Consider the following 22,741-nt stretch of genomic DNA (forward strand, 5'->3'; position numbering starts at 1 on the left):
TGGTGGCCCTCTTGAAGCATGTGGGAACAACAGACTGGGATAGAGATTGATTGAATATGTCCGTAAACACACCAGCCAGCTGGTCTGCGCATGCTCTGAGGGCGCGGCTGGGGATGCCGTCTGGGCCTGCAGCCTTGCGAGGGTTGACATGTTTAAATGTTTTCCTCACGTCGGCTGCAGTGAAGGAGAGTCCGCATGTTTTAGTTGCGGGCAGTGTCAGTGGCACTGTATTGTCCTCAAAGCGGGCAAAAAAGTTATTTAGTCTGCCTGGGAGCAAGACATCCTGGTCCGTGACAGTGCTGGTTTTCTTTTTGTAATCCGTGATTGACTGTAGACCTTGCCACATACCTCTTGTGTCTGAGCCGTTGAATTGAGATTCTACTTTGTCTCTATACTGACGCTTAGCTTGTTTGATTGCCTTGCGGAGGGAATAGTTACACTGTTTGTATTCGGTCATGTTTCCAGTCACCTTGCCCTGATTAAAAGCAGTGGTTCGCGCTTTCAGTTTCACGCGAATGCTGCCATCAATCCACGGTTTCTGGTTTGGGAATGTTTTATTAATGTCATATTAATGCCCACTGTGTGCGTTGCCCGTCAATGGGCCATGTGGTGCATTCTGGATACACTCCGACAAGGAGATCTCTCATTCAAGGAGTCAATGGCAGTCATTTGTGCACTAGCAGAAAAACCCAACATGAGCATGATTTACGTGAACAAGAAGCTTGCAATATTAAGTACTTTGAGGAAAGTATGCAGGTTTCTCGACTCATATCCTGACCTTTAGAAGGGATTGTTTGATGATTAGTTTAGCAACGGCGTGACTCAGCCTGACAATGTGAATGCGATTGGTCGACAGGCTGCTGGGTGGGGCATTATACGTTTCCCCATTCATTGGCCACTGAGATTCTTATCTCCTCTGAAGTATCCCTGGGAATACTGGTTAACATCCAAAAGCGGCAGTCATGTCACAGGCTCACTTCCATTTCCCCTATAGAGAATGATAGCGGCATCTAGTGGCCAAAAGGCTGTATTTACATTGGCAGCGCCATTAGAGGCTTCCGCCATTTTAATGTAGTACTTCCAACTTCATTTGGCGACCCTGTTGGAGTCATGTCCAACGGGTTCATCAGGAGGGATCAGCCAATCGTGAAGAAGAAAATGTGCTATTTCGAAATGGAGATTGCCTCAATGGCACTGCCCATGCTGTCACAGACGCTATAATGGCACAGATACAAAGATGAGTACTCTATCTTACTCTATGAGTTCCCCTGAAAACCAGATGCATCCGGTTATTACTGTCCCCGCTGAAGGTGCTCCCAGTCCAGCCAGCCTTCCCTCTCCCTCCTCTTTCCCTCTGTTGCGCAGCACCGCGGGACTAGAGCACTATACTCACTATGGCATCCACCACAGCACGGACTCTCTTAGTGCTTTTCGCCACCTTCTGTGCATCAAGTACTGGATCAACAGGTAAAATCACCCTTTTCATTTATATTTTCAGAGCAGATGCATGGTTTTAGTTTTTCACTAATGAGGTAGCACCCTAGTAATTGATTTATGTCTGGGATATGTGGAGCTGGGCTAATAGCCTAATCGATAATCAATTAATTATTTACCCCATAAATATAAATATCCAGTTCCCAATCCACAATTGTTTTTCTTTGTTTGTTTTATATCACGTCAAGAAACCAATAGCTTCTAATTAAGCTGCTGCTGGGACATATATCATAATTACCACGTTGCATTGCAGGGAAAAGTGTTTGTGAGAGACTCATTTTAGCAAATCTTCTGGTTTGTGGCATTAACAAACTATGCAAAATATGAGGGAAAGTATATTATTTTGGGGACAAATGGTTAAAAGAAAAATGCTTAACAGTTTGCAGATGGGGAATGAACATACCAGTCAAAGTGAGCAATAATAATGAATTTGGGCTGTGAAACTAGGTCTTTCATCGTTTCTGGTCTGGAAGGAAAATGTGATGTAGCCTTTTGAGCGCAGGAGTCATGGAATATGCGCTTACCTCATTGGCGCACACTGAAGTAGTTTTGCTCTACAATTAAAATAAGATGACGAATATTAGATCATAAGCCATATGATTAGTATCAATCACCAAACCAAAGAAATATGAAGAAAAAACTGCTTTGATTGATAATGGGACGTCACAGTGCCAAAAGGGTATTCTAATTGGCGCCAGTAGCAACTCCATATGATGGCCCGGATTTCAACTCCAACCTCGCAGGGAGAAGGGGCAAGGAGGAAAAGGTTGACTTTCTCATAAAGTTTCTGTCAATCTCGCTCCATATGCATCTAGGTGTCACTATAGCTTCCACGTATTAGCAGTTTGACTTTTATTGGGATGAATCTTGTCCCGGAGGCAGAGATGAAGGATTTCCTCCCGAAAGTCAAAATTGGCTATAATTCCTCCAGAAAGAATTCATACTCCTTGACTTATTCCACATTTGGTTATGTTACAGCCTGAATTCAACATAGATTCAATATTTTTGGGTCACACAAACTATGCAAAATATGAGGGTATATTATTTGGGGGACAAATGATGAAAAGAAAAATGCTTAACAGTTTGAAAACCTGCTTTTTGAAATTGTGTCAAATTGATTGAGAATTTAAAAAAAGAAATATCTCATAAGTATTCACAGTCAATACTTTGTAGAAGCACTTTTGGCATTGATTACAAGCTGTGACTTTTTTTCGTTGTTGAATTTTACCTCCTTTTCTCCCCAATTTCGTGGTATCCAATTGTTAATAGCTACTATCTTGTCTCATCGCTACAACTCCCGTACGGGCTCAGGAGAGACGAGGGTTGAAGGTCATGCGTCCTCCGATACACAACCCAAGTCGCACTGCTTCTTAACACAGCGCGCATCCAACCCAGAATCCAACCCAGAATCCAGCCGCACCAATGTGTCGGAGGAAACACAGCACACCTGGCAAACTTGGTTAGCGCGCACTGTGCCCGGCCCGCCACAGGAGTCACTGGTGCGTGATGAGACAAGGATATCCCTACCGGCCAAACCCTCCCTAACCCGGACGACGCTAGGCCAATTGTGCGTCGCCCCACAGACCTCCCGGTCGCGGCCGGTTACGACAGAGCCTGGGCGCTGCAGTACAGTGCCCTTAACCACTGCGCCACCCGGGAGGCCCTCAACAGCTGTGACTTTTTCTGAGTTAAACTCCATCAACATGCTTCAAGCTCTGTCAAATTGGTTGTTGATCATTGCTGGTCAACCATTTTCAGGTCTTGCCATATATTTTCAAATAGAGTTACAGTACCAGACAAAAGTTTAACTCATCTTGTCACGACTTCCGCCGAAGTCGGCTCCTCTCCTTGTTTGGGCAGTGTTCGGCGGTCGACGTCACCGGCTTTCTAGCCATCGCCGCTCCATTTTTCATTTATCCATTTGTTTTGTCTTGTTCCCTGTACACCTGGTTTTCATTCCCCAATCACACTACATGTATTGTATTTATTCCTCTGTTCCCCCTCATGTCTTTTTGTGAGATTGTTTTGTGTTACGTGTCTATTTTGACGCGCTATACTGGTATGCGTTTATTCCGTGTTTTTTTTCACGAGGTATGTTTATTTGTTTGTACTTAATATTGTGATTGTTTGCGTATTTGCACTTTTGCCAATTGGCTGGAGGTTTCGACGCAGTGGCGTCCGTCTGTTGGTTTCTCCAACAGAGTTTGCCGTCTGTTGGTTTCTCCAATAAAGTGTGTGCCTATTCACAACTCTCTGCTCTCCTGCACCTGACTCTGCTCCCAGTACGTACACCATTGACACATCTACTCATTCAAGGGATTTTCTGAAATGTTTGAAAAAAAACACATTGTAGAATAATAGTGAAGACATCAAAACTATGAAATAACACATATGGAATCATGTAGTAACCACCCAAAAATGTATATTTTATATTTGAGATTCTTCAAGGTAGCCAGCCATTGCCTTGATGACAGCTTTACACACTCTTGACATTTTTTCAACCATGCATTAAGTAGTCGCCTGGAATGTATTTCAATCAACAGGTGTGCCTTGTTAAAAAGGAATTTGTGGAATTTCTTTCCTTCTTAATGCGTATAAGCCAATCAGTTGTGTTGTGACAAGGTAGGGGTGGTATACAGAAGATAGCCCTATTTGGTAAAAAGCAAATCCATATTATGTTAAGAACAGCTGAAACAAGCAAAGAGAAACAACAGTCCATCATTACTTGAAAACATGAAGGTCAGTCAATGCGTAAAATTTGTGTCATCAAGTGCAGTCGCAAATACAATCAAGAGCTATGATGAAACTGGCTCTCATGAGGACCGCCACAGGAAAGGAAAACTCAGAGTTACCTCTGTTGCAAAGGATAAGTTCATTAGAGTTACCAGCCTCAGAAATTGCAGTCCAAATAAATGCTTCATAGAGTTCAAGTAACAGAAACATCTCAACATCAACTGTTCAGAGGAGACTGCATGAATCAGGCCTTCATGGTCAAATTTATGCAAAGAAACCACTACTAAAGGACACCAATAAAAAGAAGGGACTTGCTTGGGCCAAGAAACACGAGTGATGGACATTAGACTGGTGGAAATATGTCCTTTGGTTTGATGAGTCCTAGTTTTAGATTTTTGGTTCCAACTGCCGTGTCTTTGTGAGACACAGAGTAGGTGAACGGATGCTCTCCACGCTTGTGGATCTCACGTTGAAGCATGGAGGAGGAGGTGTGGGGGTGCTTTTCTATTGACACTGTCTGTGATTTATTTAGAATTCAAGGCACACTTAACCAGCATGGCTACCACAGCATTCTGCAGCGATATGCCATCCCATCGGGTTTGCACTTAGTGGGACTATCATTTGTTTTTCAACAGGACAATGACCCAACACACATCAAGGCTGTGTAAGGGCTATTTGTCCAAGAAGGAGAGTAATGGAGTGCTGCATCAGATGACCTGGCCTCCACAATCATCCGACCTCAACTCATTTTAGATGGTTTGGGTTGAGTTGTACTGCGGAGTGAAGGAAAAGCAGCTAACAAGTGCTCAGCATATATGGGAAATCCTTCAAGACTCTTTGAAAAGCATTCCAGGTGAAGCTGGTTGAGAGAATGCCAAGAGTTTGCAAAGCTGTCATCAAGACATAGGGTGGCTATTTTGAAGATTCTAAAATATTAAATATATTTTGATTTGTTTAACACTTTTTTGGTTATTTCACTGTTTGGATGTCTTCACTATTATTCTACAATGTAGATCATTTTTGAAAATAAAGAAAAACCCTTGAATGAGTAGGTGTGTCCAAACTTTTAACTGGTTCGTTAAGTCAAAACTGTAGCTCGGCCACTCAGGAACATTCACTGTCTTCAGCACAGGAGGTTGGTGGTACCTTATTTGGGGAGAACGGGCTTGTGGTAATGACTGGAGCGGACTCAATGCATCAAACACATTGTTTCCAGGTGTTTGATGCCATTCCATTCACTCCATTCTGGCCATTATTATTACCCGTTCTCCCCTCAGCAACCTTCTGTGAACTCCAGTGTAGATTTGGCCTTGTGTTTTAGGTTATTGTCCTGCTGAAAGGTGAATTCATCTCCCAATGACTGGTAGAAAGCAGACTGAACCAGGTTTTCCTCTAGGATTCTGCCTGTGCTTAGCTCCAATATGTTACATTTTTATCCTGAAACACTCCCCAGTCCTTAACGATTACAAGCATACCGATATCATGATGCAGCCACCACTTTCCTTGAAAATATGGAGAGTGGTACTCAGTAATATGTTGTATTGGATTTGCACCAAACATAACACTTTGTATTCAGGACAAAAAGTTAATTGCTTTGCCATATATTTTGCAGTATTACTTGTTGCAAGCAGGATGCATGTTTTGGAATATTTCTTATCTATACAGGGTTTCTTCATTTTACTCTGTCAATTAGGTTAGTGTTGTGGAGTAACTGCAATGTTGTTGATCCATCCTCAGTTTTCTCCAATCACAGCCATTAAACTCTGTAACAATTTCAAAGTCACCATTGGCCTCATGGTGAAATCCCTTTCTGGCAATTGAGTTTATGAAGGACATTTGTATCTTTGTAGTGACTATTGTTATTTTTTTACCCATCTACCTGCTTTGTGTTTGAAATTCACTGCTCGGCTGAGGGACCTAACAATTTTCTGTATGTGTGGTGTACAGAGATGAGGTAGTCATTAAAAAATCAGGTTAGTAAGAGTCTAATGACTCGCCCTTGCATCAATCTAAGTAACATAATTTTAAAAATCCTCATCAAAATCTGTCAGTTTAAGCTAGAGATATGACCACCGTCTCAGTCCAACGCATCTGCCAACGTCAGCCTTCCGCATCTGCGGTGGAAGGTCGGTGAGCTACAGCCGTGTTTGTCAGACCAGGGCTAGGCCCTCAGAAGCTAAATAGAAGGCATCTGCCATTCAGCTGTATTAGCGCCAGGGTTGGGGTCAATTCCATTTACATTACAGTCAAATTCCAATTCTCTTCAAAGCTTTCCAATTAGGAAAATGTGGAATTGGAATTAGAATTTGGTTTACTTTATAAAATGACTTTAATTCAAATTAATTGAACCTGACCCTGATTATGGCAGAATTTTGGAGTGACAGTGGAATCAACCAATTACAATTTTTACGTATGGAAATGTCTGCCTTCTCGAAGGCCGGAAGGTCATTACCAATAGTGAGCAGTAGTTTTCCCACGGTCTAGGTAAGTACTTTGTTGTAGGTTAGTTAAAAGCATGTAGCGGCTGCAGCAGGTGTTATCGAAGAGGATGTTGTTGCTAATTTGTTAGTTTGGCCCTTTTCAAGATTAAACTTTCAACAAGAACTTAAGTTTCAAATGATCATTATAAAACAGGTTGTCTGGATCCTGGATGCTGATAGCATGGAGTTATAGCATCGCAATCCCCACATTCCACAGGCAATGCTTGTTAACAGTTCCAGCAGATGTATCCACTGTCCCATAGCCCAGCTAGCGTCTAGTCATGATTTCCCTATGCTACTAGGCTATCACTTGTTTGCAACAGTTGGGGTTTGTATAATCCTTGTTGTCTGCCTCTACGACCTGTGCAACAATGTTGCATATATTTGTTTTAAATACACTTATGTTTGTGAAACATTGTTGCATTTAAACTTCATGTGAATGTGAAGACGATGTTGGAGTAATAGTTGTACTTTTCGACTGGGAAATGCTTAGCCTAATGGTTGTGTTTTTGTCTCCTTATCATTGGAATCTACCTGCGTATTATGTCAGAGTGAATGTGCTGCTTATTCTTTAACTTCAGGCTGTGAGTGACAGCTGTCTTTCTATCGGCCCTCTGTGTTTTACAAAAAGTATTCTCTCCTACATGGAGTGTGCTGGTATTACGGACACGGTCCTTTCAGCATCACACGCCTGTTACACTCACATCCTTGGATGTGTCACTGTTGTCGCTTTTGGTAATAGTGGGAAAGTGATGGCGTTAGGCTGTGCAAGCAGTGTGCTTGTTGTTGCTATGTCTGTGTGAGTGGCAGCATGAAGCGTGGCTTAGCCTCAGGTCTGTTAGATTCAGCTGGGCGCATTAAGTGATGCTATGTTATTTTTCTGTTTTGCGTTTGGTACAATGTGCTGGAAGATTTTTTTTTACCCACTGAAGGCCTAGGTCCAATAGCCATGGTTCGTCACTGGAAACAGGTGTCTCTCAGTTTCCTCTGTTACCATAGGGATAGGAGAATAGGTCAACACATGCTTCTAACTAATTGGAATGATGAACATCGGGGTGGACAGAGTCATGGAATATCCATCTCGAAAGACCTCCCTGAGCACATCCCCTAACCATCATTATTGTCAGTAGAAGCCCATTGGGCACACACAGGTTGAGTCAACGCTGTTTCCACGTCGTTTCAATTAAATCACGTTGAATCAACGTAGAATAGTCGTTGAATTGACGTCTGTGCCCAGCGGGAGGGTTATTCAGTGTGACAGGGAAGTGTAAAATATGCTCAAACAATGACAACAACAAGACACTTTGAAGCCAAATGACTTGGCAGGCTGACAAATGATCCAGCATTTTGATCTGTCAGATAGGAAGTTCTCCCTGAGCAGGTTGAGGGGCACAGGCAGGTTACCTTGTGTTTTACTGGGGTCTCATTATCACTATCCATTCCATTCCATGTTAGCAGGTGAAGTGCAAAATGGAGATAGCACAGGCAGACAGAGTATTCCGATCCACAGACAGTACAGATGTTTTAGAAGTGCCTAGAGCGCACGGTTTGTGAAATCAATTTGGAGCCACGCTCACACTTGCTGTGAGAGTACCTGTTGCTCACCAGAGGAAAAAAAAGGCCTGAGTGGAAAAAATTCAAAAGGCTGGAGTTTTGGAGAAGATTAGCCAGCTAATGAATCCCTGTTGATCTGATTTAGCTGCCACGTTACAATAGCCCTCTCTTCTCCCTTACCCTTTCTCCCCTAATCTCCTCTCTCTATCTCTCTCCATTTCTCATCAAATCTTTCTTAACCCTCTTTGTCTGACTTCCTTATTTCCAATTCCTGTCTTTGCTCACTTTCTCTACTTTCTCTCTCCCTCTCTCTCACTCTCTCTCTTTCTCTACTCTCTCTCTCTCCCTCTCTCCTGCTCTCTCACTCTCTCTCTTTCTCTATTCTCTCTCTCTCCAGCTCTCTCTCTCTCTCTCTCTTTTTCTCAGACATGCGTGCTCAGTGAGTGAGGTCATCCAATTAAACGTAGATGCTGTTTGTTGTGGTTCTGTGCTTTTCTTGTCCACTGCTCCCCCTTCCTCTTTTACTCCTCTCCACTCCTCCAGACTTCCACACAGTGCCGAAGGCTATTCATTTCTTACAGTAAGCACTTAGTAAAAGCACAAAAGCCTAGAATCCCCAAAAGCCTAGCCAAGTATGACACTACTGTAGCATTGTGATGAACAAAATAAGAGGAGTTCCGGGGAGGGACCAGGCTATTGGAACAGAGTCGACAGGAGGTCACTGGTTGAGTGACAGAGAGACAGAGAGGCGGAGAGACAGAGAGAGAATCAAGTTAGAGAAAGGGAGAAGGGGAAAAGAGGGAATCATGTCCTCGCAAGCCACAGGAATTTCTCCGTTCCGCCTCACCAAGAGGAATTCTACAGGAGCACTTCTACAGGATTGGCAGATCTCAGATTGAGCTTCGGGTTTCAACTGTAACACAGGGGAGAAACAGAGAGAAACATCTATTGAGACAGACTGACAGACAGGGAGCGAAAGCATGTAGCTAATACTTTCCAGCGTGTCGACTGCAAGCGTGTTTGATCACCTGACGTGGGGCCGACCCAGGTTCTCTCACCTGTCACTCAGGTGTCCATCAACCCTACCGCTGATGGGTCTCACCTCGGGATGTCATCTCTGGGCGTGGTTATGTTTGGTTAAACGGGTAGCACCTGGGCTAGTGAACATCTGTCACAGAGGGACTAGAGAGTGAGAGTGTGTGTGTGTAGAGAGTGTGTGTGTTGGACATAATGTGTTTGTGTAGAGCGAAAGTGTGAACTCCTAATTCACAGGATTAGCAGTAGGTAGCATTGCAGTGTAGTTGACTCATGGCTACGCTGGTTACAGAGAACCATGATGTCATGATGGTTTGGGGTTGGTGTATTGATCATGTGAAGGGATGAGTATATTGGGCCATGGTTTCACTGGTTTGCTGAATTTGTGGAGAGTTGTATGTGGCAGGCGCGAAAATCTGATATCAACTTTGGAGGGGACAATTACATGAAATCTTCTCAAGAGCAATTCCTGAGGGGCACACCAAAAGTAGTGCTGTAACACAGCCTACGTTGTAATATGTTAAATGTATATTGAGGAACCATAATTACTACTACTGGATAATTGATAGGTACAGTAGTTAACTGAAGGGTTGTCCCAACTTGTTCAAATGTTTAACGTCACCCCGCTCCTCCGCTCTCTCCACTGGCTTCCAGTTGAAGCTCGCATCCGCTACAAGACCATGGTGCTTGCCTACGGAGCTGTGAGGGGAACGGCACCTCAGTACCTCCAGGCTCTGATCAGGCCCTACACCCAAACAAGGGCACTGCGTTCATCCACCTCTGGCCTGCTCGCCTCCCTACCACTGAGGAAGTACAGTTCCCGCTCAGCCCAGTCAAAACTGTTCGCTGCTCTGGCCCCCAATGGTGGAACAAACTCCCTCACGACGCCAGGACAGCGGAGTCAATCACCACCTTCCGGAGACACCTGAAACCCCACCTCTTTAAGGAATACCTAGGATAGGATAAAGTAATCCTTCTCACCCCCCCCCCCCTTAAAAGACTTAGATGCACTATTGTAAAGTGGCTGTTCCACTGGATGTCATAAGGTGAAAGCACCAATTTGTAAGTCGCTCTGGATAAGAGCGTCTGCTAAATGACTTAAATGTAAAATGTAAATGTTTAAATCATTATAATACTACTACTATTAATAATAGTTATAGCACTGTTCCTTATCAGTCCAGTATGTACCTGGTTAAATAAAGGTGAAATAAAAAATGTAAAAGTTCCCTGGCGACAATTTAGCTTTTGCAACGAGACCGTATCACAGGGACTTTGAAGCACTACAGCTGCATGCTGATCTTGGAATAAACTGACGATAGCGAAGATCCCATCTTTGACGACGCCACATAAATGGAATAGGTACTAGCTAACTTGATAGTAAATGTTTGCTTTAGTTTGCGCGCCAGCTCTGCAAATTAGTGTGTGAACCCTGCCAACATTATTATTTTTTAAACATTGATATGGCACGATTGACTGGATTAACCTCACGTCAGTTACGTGCATTGAGTGCCTTTCGGACAGTAGATACGAACCCTCTATTATCTTGCCAGCTAAAGAACTGGCAGTGGATCAAACCATTGTGAGGCAAAGGGCGGGGGGGGGGGGGGGGGGGTCGCAATCTTTTGAATCTTAAAACTTGTTGGGGATAGGGGGCAATATTTTCACTTTGGATTAATTGCGTGCCCATAGTGAACTGCATCCTACTCTTTCCTAGATTGCTAATATATGCATATTATTATTACTATTGGATGGACAACACTCTGAAGTTTCTAAAACTGTTTGAATTATGTCTGTGAGTATAACAGAACTCATATGGCAGGCAATCTTCCAAACAGGAAGTGAAATTCTGAATGTGGGTCAAATTTGACATCATCGCCCCTTCCCTTCCAAATAAGATATTGATCTGGTAGCACTTCCTACGCCTTCCACTAGATGTCCTCATTCAGTAGAACGTGGAATGGGGCCTCTGGTGTGAACTGGGTGGGAGGGGTAATAGTCACTGTCTTGGCAGAATGCAATTTCCCTGTGGCGCATTTGTCTGTTGATGTCACCGTCGTTCCATTTGGCTGTAGATGAAAACGTATGATCCTGTTGGAACGTTTTTGGATATATATGAAAATAACATCCTGAAGATTGATTCTCTACTTAGTTTGACCAGTGTATTCGACCTGGAATATATATTTTTTTAGTTTTCGTCCGAGTTCTCCTGGACCAGCATCAGCTTTTGGGCACGTGAGCTGAGAGTGCTAGCAAATGCAGCTAATTGGACACTAGTATAGGACATTATGGAACAAAACAACAATTTATTGTGGAACTAGGACTCCTTGCACTGCATTCTGATGAAAGATCATCAAAGGTAAGGGAATATTTATGATGTAATTTCGTATTTCTGTTGACTCCAACATGGCGGAGAAATATATTTACGTCTGAGCGCTGTCTCAGTTTATTGCATGGTATGCTTTTTTCATAACGTTTAAAAAAAATCTGACATAGCGGTTGTATTAAGAACCAGTGTATCTTTAATTATATGTAGAACATGTATCTTTCGTCAAAGTTTATGATGAGTATTTCTGTTATCTGGCGAAGCTATCTATAATTCCTCCGGATATTTTGGAGGCATTTCTGAACATGGCGTCAATGTAAACCGAGATTTGTGGATATAAATATGCATATTATCGAACAAAACATAAATGTATTGTGTAACATGTCATATGAGTGTCATCTGATGAAGATTATCAAAAGGTTAGTGATTCATTTTATCTCTAATTCAGCTTTTGTGACTATCTTTGGCTGGAAAGAATTGTTTTTCTTTTGATTTGGTGGTTGTCTAACATAAATATATGTTGTGTTTTCGCTGTAAAACGTTTTAAAAATCGGACATGATGGGTAGATTAACAAGATGTTTATCTTTCATTTGCTTGAACTTTATCTTTCACTTGCTTGAACTTGTTAATGTGTGAAAGTCAAATATTTCTAAAGAATATATTTGAATTTCCCGCGCCACCTTTTCAGCTGAATGGGGGGGGAGTTCCCCTCGGGGAACGCCTTGCCATAACATGTTTTAATTAAAAACACGCTATTAAGTGTTTTTATAATCAGGACAAGTGCTTTCATTGCGTATTATTAATATTATTGAAAATACATAGTTATGTTTACAGTGATATATTGGGGGAGGCATGTCCCCCCCGTCCCCCCTGGGATTTCCGCCTATGGTATGTGGGTTAGAGTACCCACTGAGGTGTGTGTGTGTGTGTTGTGGGAAAAAGGGGTTGGTAGGCTGTAAAAATCAGACCTGCAGAGAAGCGCAGGTGCATGACCCAGAGGGGTTCTGAGACAATTTTTGGACGAGGCTATGACACATCCTTAGGGCTTACTTCTGCACATGCTGCTTGCTCAGTTGCATACACACGCACACACACACACACGCACACACACACACACAGAAACACACACACACACACAAGTATCTCCAGTTATTGTGTTTGGCTCTGTGTTCCTGGGCTAGGCGCCAGAGTGGTTGCATCATACAGTAAGCAGACATAGTGGTGAGAAGCGCTTTCAGCAAACAGTAGAAATATAGAGGAAGGCAGAGAAAACAGATCAGTCCAATAAAGATTTGGGAGAGCCTGCTTACTGCAGTGTGACACGGGATCGCGAAACCCTGATTTCCATCTGGAAATTATGAGCGAGGAGGGTTCTAACAGGACTGACACCTGGAAACTACTGTAGGAGACTCCTACAGGCAGTTAGTGAACGTGATAGAGGAAGCCACCCTGTAGACTGTTGGAGAGATTGCACAATGATCATGAGCATCAGGTGGGGATTTTCTTTAGACAGTTCAGGACTAGATCATGTTTCCTATTCACCTAGCAGATACTTCAATACTGCAACCAGGACTCCCGTGCATCCCTTTGACTATGTGTAATAATTGTCTTTTGGCATTACAGAAGATAAGAATCAGCTGGAAGTTGTGTTATCCGAGCCAACGACAGGCTGGCGTTGTTTGTGATTGTGATGAATTATTTTCTGTGTTCTCCTTTGTGAGTGTCACAACTGGAGTTATCAACTGCTGGAGATTTACCAACTGCACACTCACACATGGCCGTTCACACGAGTTAGATTGGGAGTTTTATATTCATGTTTCCACAAAATGCTTTATTGCGTTTGCTAGGTCTGACGTTGGACTTAGGAGCGTGTTATTCCGGTCACCTCAATAACATGCATTTTCAACACTATCAAAATAAAGAATACATGAAGAGATCTCAAATGTTATCTTTCCGCGTGTATTATTATTATTATTTTGAATTGTATTATACTGGTATTTGCTTGGCTTTGTTTGGAATAAGTGCAGACAAAAAGAAGACAGAAAAATAACCCTCACTCTCGCCGTTCCTCATCAGCCCCTTCTCCTCCTTCTTTTGAATTTACCAACATTTAGTCATCTATAATGCTTTCATTTCCTGAAGATGTTATGTTTTTGTGATGTGTGTGTGTGTGGTGTGGTGTGTGTTAGCCGACAAGCCCCTGCGGCCGCGGAACGTGCAGCTGACGTTGGTGGACAAGGGCCTGAGGGTAAGCTGGGAACCTCCCAACGAGCTGGACGGTCGGCCGGTGGACCGCTACAACATTGGCTACGGCAAGTCCATGAGGACACTCCGCTTCATCAAGGTGGACAAGGACAGACGGTCCAAGGTACTGGAGGATGTAGGTAAGAGTTGGAGAAAGTAAGACAGAGAGAGGGTGGGAAGGGAGAGAGTGAGAAAGTGGGAGTGGGAAAGGTGTAGAAAGAGAAAGTGGGAAAGAAGGAGGGTGAGAGAGAGGGCGGGGGGGAGGGAGAGAGAGAGAGCGAGAGAGAGAGAGGGCGGGGGGGAGAGGGAGAGAGAGGGCGGGGGGAGAGGGAGAGGGAGGGAAAGAGAGAGAGAGAGACGGGGGAGAGGGAGAGGGAGGGAAAGAAAGAGAGAGAGAGAGAGAGAGAGAACCTAAACTACGGAGTGTGTTTCAGAGCCCGGAGTTCTGCACTTTCTCAAGATGAGTGCTGAGAACAAGGAGGGGATAAGCAAACCTGTGTACAGAGCAGAGACGCCAGGAGGTGAGGTGTGTGTGCGTGCGTGTATGTGTGCGAGCAGTATGTGTTCCACTGTAAACCAGAAGGTGGGAGATGCATTTCAGCACATGATGTTAAACGTGTACTTTGGGCCAACAGTGTTTTTACAGTCACAACAAACCCCAACTGAAACATAGGCACTGAGAGGTAACATCAGCATAGTTATTTTAGATTTTTACTGGGCATTATTTTTAGGGCTTTATGGGTTTCTCTGGTTATTCTTAATCTCACCTTATAAAACCCAATTCAAGACATTACGTTTTTATACACACAGGCAGCAGCAGTTGCTGCAGTATAAAACCTACCAAGCCTGCTTTTGTCATTACTCCATTTGCCTCTGAGCTTGGAGCTTGGCATCACAGGGCTATACTTCATCAGCAGCCAACCCTAGTTTTCCACTTCCAAACTCAGCCTCGGTCCAATAACCCAAACCCCTGTGTTGTGGTCAATCACTGACTCTGTCTGTCTGTCTGTCTGTCTGTCTGTCTGTCTGTCTGTCTGTCTGTCTGTCTGTCTGTCTGTCTGTCTGTCTGTCTGTCTGTCTGTCTGTCTGTCTGTCTGTCTGTCTGTCTGTCTGTCTGTCTGTCTGTCTGTCTGTCTGTCTGTCTGTCTGTCTGTCTGTCTGTCTGTCTGTCTGTCTGTCTGTCTGTCTGTCTGTCTGTCTGTCTGTCTGTCTGTCTAAACCTGTGCGTGGGAGTGTGTTTGCGTCTATGTACCCCATCTGTCAAAGTTGTGGTTGCTGCATGTACATTACCGTTCAGTTCAATCAGTTTGGGGTCACTTAGAAATGTTTTTGTAAGAAAAGCACATTTTTCTGTCCATTAAAATAATATCAAATTGATCAGAAATACAGTGTAGACATTGTTCATGTTGTAAATGACTATTGTAGCTGGAAACAACTACAGCTACAGCTCAAAACTGTTGTCCTGATTAAAGAAGCAATAAAACTGGCCTTTCTTAGACTAGTTGAGTATCAGAATAGAAAGAGGAGTTGCAAAGAAAAAGCAATATCTCAGACTGGCCAATAAAAACTGGCCAATACAGACTGGCCAATAAAAAGAAAAGATTAAGATGGGCAAAAGAACACAGACACTGGACAGGGGAACTCTGCCTAGAAGGCCAGCATCCCGGAGTCGCCTCTTCACTGGTACTATTTAATGAAGCTGCCAGTTGAGAACTTGTGAGGCGTCTATTTCTCAAACTAGACACTGTAATGTATTTGTCCCCTGTGCACCGGGGCCTCCCACTCCCCTTAATATTCTGGTTGGAGCCAGTTTGCTCTGTTCCGTGAAGAGAGTAGTACACAGCGTTGTACAAGATCTTCAGTTTCTTGGCAATTTCTCGCATGGAATAGCCTTCATTTCTCAGAACAAGAATAGACTGACGAGTTTCAGAAGAAAGTCTTTGTTTCTGGCCATTTTGAGCCTGTAATCGAACCCACAAATGCTGATGCTCCAGATACTCAACTAGTCTAAAGAAAGCCATTTTATTTGCTTCTTTAAATCAGAAAAACAATTTTCAGCTGTGTTAAGATAATTGCAAAAGGGTTTTCTAATGAAATATCCTATTAAAATTATACACTTGGATTAGCTAAAACATTGTGCATTGGAACACAGGAGTGATGTTTGCTGATAATGGGCCTCAATACGCCTATGTAGATATTCCATTAAAAATCAGCCGTTTCCAGCTACAATTGTCATTTACAACATTAACAATGTCTACACTGTATTTCTGATCAATTTGAAGTTATTTTAATGGACGAAAATTGTGCTTTTCTTTCAAAAACAAGGACATTTCTAAGTGACCCCAAACTTTTGAACAGTAGTGTGTGTCTGGATGGATGTGTGTGTGTGTGTGTCGTGTTGTGGTCCCAGCGGTCTATCGAACACCATTCACCATAAATCAGTGCAAACGCTTGTGTGTGTGTGAGACGACGTGCTCCTTGCAAATCTATCTGTTCCCACAGCATGCTAGCAGCATTAGTCATCGTAAATAACACCACGTTGCTTCTGCATCATTAATGTGTCTGGCCAGACATAGCGCTCTATTATAGCAACATGTCCATAATATCACTTACGGATAGAGAGGGAGAGAGACAGAGAGAGGGGAGAGTTAGAGAGACAGAGAGAGGGAGAGAGACAGAGAGAGGGGAGAGTTAGAGAGAGAGAGACAGACACAGGGGGAGAGTTAGTGAGCGAGATAGGAGTGAGAGAGAGAGAGAGAGAGAGAGAGATAGAGAGACAGAGAGAGAGAGGGGAGAGTTAGAGAGACAGGAGAGAGGGAGAGGGAGAGAGACAGAGAGAGGGGAGAGTTAGAGAGAGGGGGAGAGTTAGCGAGCGAGACAGGAGTGAGAGAGAGACAGAGAGAGGGGAGAGTTAGAGAGCGAGACAGGAGTGAGAGAGAGGGGAGAGTTAGAGAGCGAGACAGGAGTGAGAGAGGGAGAGAGAGAGAGACAGAGAGAGGGGAGAGTTAGAGAGTGAGACAGGAGTGAGAGAGAGAGAGACAGAAGGAGGGAGATAGAGATGGGGAGAAACAGAGAGAGAGCGAGAGAGTGTGACAACTCGACTGAAATGTCTGTAACAATAACACCATTTTTCCCAGTACTAATAGAAAGCATATCTTATCATGTCTTTGTACTCCCCGATGAAGGCCATGTAGCCGAAACGCATCAGAGGTTTTCAACTTTGTTTCCATTGAACATGCCATATAAATAAAGGCATTTTAATTAATTATATGAAGAGTGCCTTGGTCCTCCTTTCTTTTTGCTCACCTGTATTTGTTTGACCTGTGTGACGTCTACAGTACTTGTATGGATGTTTACTTGTTCTAAGTTGACCCTAAGGGTTTACCTGTGTATGTTTACCTGTTCCCCAGGTGGTGAGTGGGTCAAACTGGATGGCTTCGCAGTGGCGGACGGGGCACCTGTTAACGTATCAACTCCAGGTAACACCAAAATGAATATTGTTCCTTCACATTTTAGTCTTAGAAGTTAAACAATCCTAAGAAGTTCCATTGCAGAGGCAAATGTAAAATTGCAGCTATCATCGCAGAGTTAAAAAATATATCCCTTTTCCGGTCCTCCGGCCCTAATGTTATGACTCTGGTAGACAGAGAAACAGTCAAGTGGGTCTATCTATCCCAAACTAATGGTATGTCTGCCCTGGCCTGGCCCATAGCGCATTGGATCCCCAGGCTTCAGGAAACACAGAGGCTGGCATCTGGTGGTCGGAGGATTGTTGAGTCGATGCTCCAGACATCTGCAGGCTGTAGCCCAAGTAAAATTATGCGCAGGACCACTTTTGAGAGAGATAAAGAGAGAAAGAGAGACAGACAGACAGATAAAAGGAACAAAAAATCAGCTGGTTGAAACCAAATTGGGACATTTCTTAGTCTGCTCTCTGCAGGAGCTCTTTCTCTCTATGAGGTACAGACAGGCAGAGTGGTGCAGAGAGAGATATAATAATAGACGAGATAGGATTTCTCATGTTTCAATGCGCCAACAGTGAAGAGGCGACTCCGGGATGCCGGCCTTCTAGGCAGAGTTGCAAAGAAAAGGGTGGCTAATTTGAAGAATCTCACATTTTTAACACTTTTTTTGTTTACTACATGATTCCATATGTGTTATTTCATCGTTTTGATATTTTCACTATTATTCTACAATGTTGAAAATAGTCCAAATAAAGAAAAACCCTTGAATGAGTAGGTGTGCCAAAACTTTTGACTGGTACTGTACACAAATAACTATCAGTAGAAAACAGGTCAAATGAAACGAAGTGCAGCTATTTTGCTTCCTTTCCAGCTTCACGCCAGGTGAAAGGGCAATGGAACATTTAGAATGAATGACTGGTTCGCGTCCATAGATACAGAACAAAAAGACTGAATGCCTGGGTCGAGTCTCTGGGAACCGAACCGATCAGCAACCTTAGATTTGTGTCGGGACTATATCTTGTGGATGAAATAGTATGAATAAATGGATCAAATAAAGTTAACGAAAATATGTTCATCATTATTTGAATATGTTGGTAACCCCGTTGTATAAAAGTGATAATGCCCTCGAAGCCGGTGTTTGAAGGATATATTGGTACGGATTCCGGCCCTCGACTTCTTTTTCGGGCCTAACAACAACGGTGCCAATATAACCTCCAAACACCGGCTTCGAGGGCATTATCACTTAAATATATTTGTCTCTTGTAGAATTGACTTAACTTGGTGGAACTTGATGTGCACCAGATTAGCCTAGAACACACTGAAAGAGTGTGAGGTTAGTGGAGGAGTGATGGAGGCAGAAACGCAGCCCGCTCCCTTGGCCGATCCTGACAGTAACTAGGAACCTACCCAGTTCCTGATTTACTCTACCACTTGCCCAGTTGATTGGGGACGGTACCCAGAGGTGAGGCTGACCGTGACCCCCAGTCATTCCATGAAGGCCTTCCAGACACAGGAGGTGAACTGAGGACCACGGTCAGACACAATGTCCGCCGGGATCCCGTAGTGCTGGAAGACGTGAGAGAAGAGAGCCTCCATTGAGACCAGGCAGAGGAATCAAACGACAGGCTTTGGAAAAACCGGTCCACAACGACCAGGATGGTGGTGTGCCCCTCCGAGGGGGGAAGGTCTGTGACAAAGTCCAGATGGGACCAGGGTCGTTGTGGAACCGGCAGCATGTGGAGTTTGCCATAGGTGGAGGTGTCTTGCTTTGTGCGTAGGTGGAGCAGGAAGATACGTAAACCCAGATGTCCCGGGCCAAGGTGGGCCACCAGACAGTAGATAGTACGGGCTATACATGGGTGCCCCGACACAGGTGCTGTGTGTGCCCAGGCGAGGAGACGGTCCCACACATCACAATGCATGTAGGTACGCCTTTCAGGACAGTGGGCAGGTGAGCCACAATAAGGGACAGAGGAATAATAGGTGTCACTTTCTCCCTCCGAACCTCTGAGTCATGCACCCGGGATAATGCATCTGCCTTGATGTTCTTAGATTCTGGCCGGTAGGTGAGGGTAAAGTCACACCTGGCGAAGAATGGGACCCACCTGGCCTGACACGGGTTCAGCCGCTGCTCGAATATACTCTAGGTTCCGGTGGTCCGTCCAAACAAGGAAAAGGTGTTGAGCACCATCCAGACAGTGCCGCCATGTATTCAGCGCCTTCTTGACGGCCAGCAACTCACGATCCCCCACGATCCTCCATATCCTGGGGTTATGCAACTGTAACCAGGGGAAACCTAAAACTACGGGGTGTGCAGGAGAGTCGAAGATGAGGAAAGTGATGTGTTCATGGTGGTTGTGAGCAACTGTGAGGGAAATGGGAATCGTGGTCTGGCACACCAGTCCTGTTCCTAGGGGATGGTTGTTAAGGGCATGGACTGTGATAGGGGCTTGTAAAGGGACTAGAGGAATGCGTGAGAATGAGGCTACGGACCAGTCTAGGAAATTGCCTGCACTGGGGCAAGACTTAGTGGAGGACCAGGATAGTCTGGGAAGGTGTCAGGAAGGAGGATGGGCTTGGGGGCAGAGACTCCGCATTAGGAGTCCGACTCCCCGCATTAGGAGCAGAGACCCTGTTGACGGTGGCGTTGACGTTCCTCTGGGGGAAGGTGTGTCGTGCCCACCTCCATTGGCTCAGGCTCGCTGGAGGTTCATGGGAGAGAGCCGAACCCCCGGGATGGGCGCTGACGGGCACTCAGGAGAGTATCCAGGCGGATGGGCATAACGATGAGCTGGTCCAGATAAGCCAGCTCGGTCTGGATGTCTGCCTGTAGCCCGCTGCGGAAAACCGTCAACAGGGCCTGGTCGTTCCAGCCAGTGGATGCAGCCACCGTCCGGAAACGGTGACAAGTCCAGAGTTGATGAGTGAAGGGCGTTTGCCAGCAGCAGGTTTGGTAGCAGCTAGAAGGCCGGCGATGCCGATCTCCTGAGCTGGACAGGAGGCGGAGCCAAAGCGAAGGCTGGTGTGACAGTTGGTTAGCTGGCGGATGAGCAAGAAACAGATGGGAACACAAAGCGCCCTACTGAAATGGCCACTATACCACTATACCAAATAAAACGTTTGAATGTAAAGAAGTGCTTTTTAAAAAATGTAGTAGTTAGGATGAATGCAACTCAAAGAGCTAGAATTGACACAATTGTTTAATTTGGGAGGAACTTGTTCTAATTGAGTTGAAACATGATTACCTGAATACATCTGGCCAATTTCTAATGATTATTTCTCAATTAAGTAGTGTTTCAATAACACAATTTAATTAAGTAGATCTGTATTAATAATTTAATGTAAAAAATAATATGTTTTCATTAGCTGTAACTACTCACAAAAATGGAATGAATCAGATCCCAAAATCTTTTTTTACATGTAGTAAACTTGTGTCGTGCCAGACAGAGCTCCACTTAGCTGTGCAGCCAGGGCCAAGGAGGAAAAGAGAGTGGAAAGGTGAATAGAGCAGGGAGGGCTAGGAGAGAAAGGAGAGAGAGCAGGGAGGGCTAGGAGAGAAAGGAGAGAGAGCAGGGAGTGCTAGGAGAGAAAGGAGAGAGAGCAGGGAGGGCTAGGAGAGAAAGGAGAGAAAGGAGAGAGATCCTCCCCAGGTCAGCAAACCCTCTGACATACAGACTTTGTCGCGTCAGGACCTCTTGTCCTATCCTCCTTTAATCCCAACTCCTACTACCTCTCATTGTATTCCCTTCTCCTCTCTCTCTCTCGCACTGATCCAGCAGGGAATAATTCATGCAAGTCCACTGACTCACCCTGTCTGACCCTATCTTATGCCCACATCTACTCTGACTTGTCAGGACTGTATCAGCCTCTGCTGCATAGGAATACATTTACTCTGAGGGAAAGAAGACAAGAGAGCCTTCCATCTGATAATGATTATGAGAGACAGAGGGATGAGAGATGAGGACAAAGGCAGGGAAATGTTTTTTTAATTGTTATGTTGTCCGTGCTATCACTCGGGAAGCCAGCAAAGCAAGGGAGGGGAGGTGAAGACGGATGGGGGGATTGTCAGCCTGTCTGTCTGAGATGGCTGTCCAGGCTGGAGACAGACATCATGTGATTACACCAGGAAGTAAGAAGCAGGAAGTGGGAGCATTGGGAGACTGTGTTGTCCCTGGTCTCTGTCTGTGTCCACGTTGTGACATCTCCCATGATTACAGTGTCTCAGAGGAAAGTCTTTTGGCAAAGTAGGACATATGGGTAGTTTCCCTGTGTTCTCCATTTCATTTGAAACATTTCAAAACATAATTATGAGATATAAAACTCATTGAAGTGAAAATATATATTTTAAAGACTTGGTACTGGCCTGGCCCTCACACAGTTATCTCAGCATGTCAACCATGTCGACCTTGTCTTATCAAGGTCAGGTGAACCATGCTGAACTTCAGCTGTATTTTTCTCTCTCTTCCAGCTCGTCCATCTCCTACTCCAGACATGTGGACCAGGGCTAACTCCCCTGTCGGGATCCCCGTGAGAACAGGAAGAGGATCAGTGGTTGATGGGGGGGTGCGCCCGTCAGGCCTGACCTCCTCCAGGGGGCAGCGGATCCGGAGACCCCCCCAATCATCCTCCGGCCCTCGTCAGCCAGATAGGGCCAGGGCAGGGACACCCCTGCTGGACCAGAGGTCGCAACACCACCACCACCACACCCAGCCACAGGCTGACCAGAGAAACAGACACAACCCCAAACTAGGTAAGAGCACCTGGATCTCTCTCACACCGGGTTTGCTACTCATTTAGAATATTCTTGTGTGAACAGTATGTAGAGTGTGTGTAGTGTGTCCATCAATAGTGTGTCCTAGTGTGTAAACGCTGGCCTATGTGTCTGGTATGTCCCTCTATTCGTAGCGTCTGAGTCCATCTATGTGGTATCACTGCAGGCACAGAGAGCCACGGGGCGGAGCGTGCCAAGCAACAGAGCCACCCTGACCAAAAAAACTCCCCCAGGTAGGCCTTATGACCACCTTATGACCACCTTATGAGCCTTTATAATATATTTATGAGCCTTTATAACATGATTAGATGCCTTTATAATCACGCATAACTATGTCCAGCTGCGAGGAACTCATCTTCAGACAACACTCAAGAGTTTTAAACCATTTCAACCACTCGACAGGCTGAGAATATACAGTAGCAATGTAAAAACCAACTACATATTTTTTGTCAAAAAGTATTCAGACCCCTTGACTTTTTCAAAAGGTTGTTAAGTTACAGCCTAATTATAAATGGATTAAATCAATTAAAATCCACAGCAATCTTTGAGCTACTGTGTTCTTGGGAACCTTCAATGCTGCAGAAATGTGTTGGCACCCTTCCCCAGATCTGTGCTTCGACACAATGCTGTCTCTGAGCTCTA

At 44.5% G+C, this 22,741-nt stretch overlaps 1 protein-coding gene across 1 annotated transcript in view; it reads left to right on the forward strand.

Annotated features, from left to right (window-relative positions):
* Positions 1-1,332: 1,332 nt before the first annotated feature.
* The window catches only part of LOC115107505 (fibronectin type III domain-containing protein 1-like), an 84,395-nt gene continuing 62,986 nt past the window's right edge, over positions 1,333-22,741 (forward strand). Inside the window, exons 1-6 of the mRNA XM_065008915.1 lie at positions 1,333-1,467; positions 13,810-14,004; positions 14,299-14,385; positions 17,275-17,343; positions 21,797-22,078; positions 22,234-22,332. Coding sequence (XP_064864987.1) covers positions 1,395-1,467; positions 13,810-14,004; positions 14,299-14,385; positions 17,275-17,343; positions 21,797-22,078; positions 22,234-22,332 — 805 coding nt within the window. The 5' untranslated portion in view covers positions 1,333-1,394. The remainder of the gene's footprint in view (positions 1,468-13,809; positions 14,005-14,298; positions 14,386-17,274; positions 17,344-21,796; positions 22,079-22,233; positions 22,333-22,741) is intronic.

The sequence above is a fragment of the Oncorhynchus nerka genome, linkage group LG24 (assembly GCF_034236695.1).
Source record: "Oncorhynchus nerka isolate Pitt River linkage group LG24, Oner_Uvic_2.0, whole genome shotgun sequence".
Taxonomy (NCBI): Eukaryota; Metazoa; Chordata; class Actinopteri; order Salmoniformes; family Salmonidae; genus Oncorhynchus; species Oncorhynchus nerka.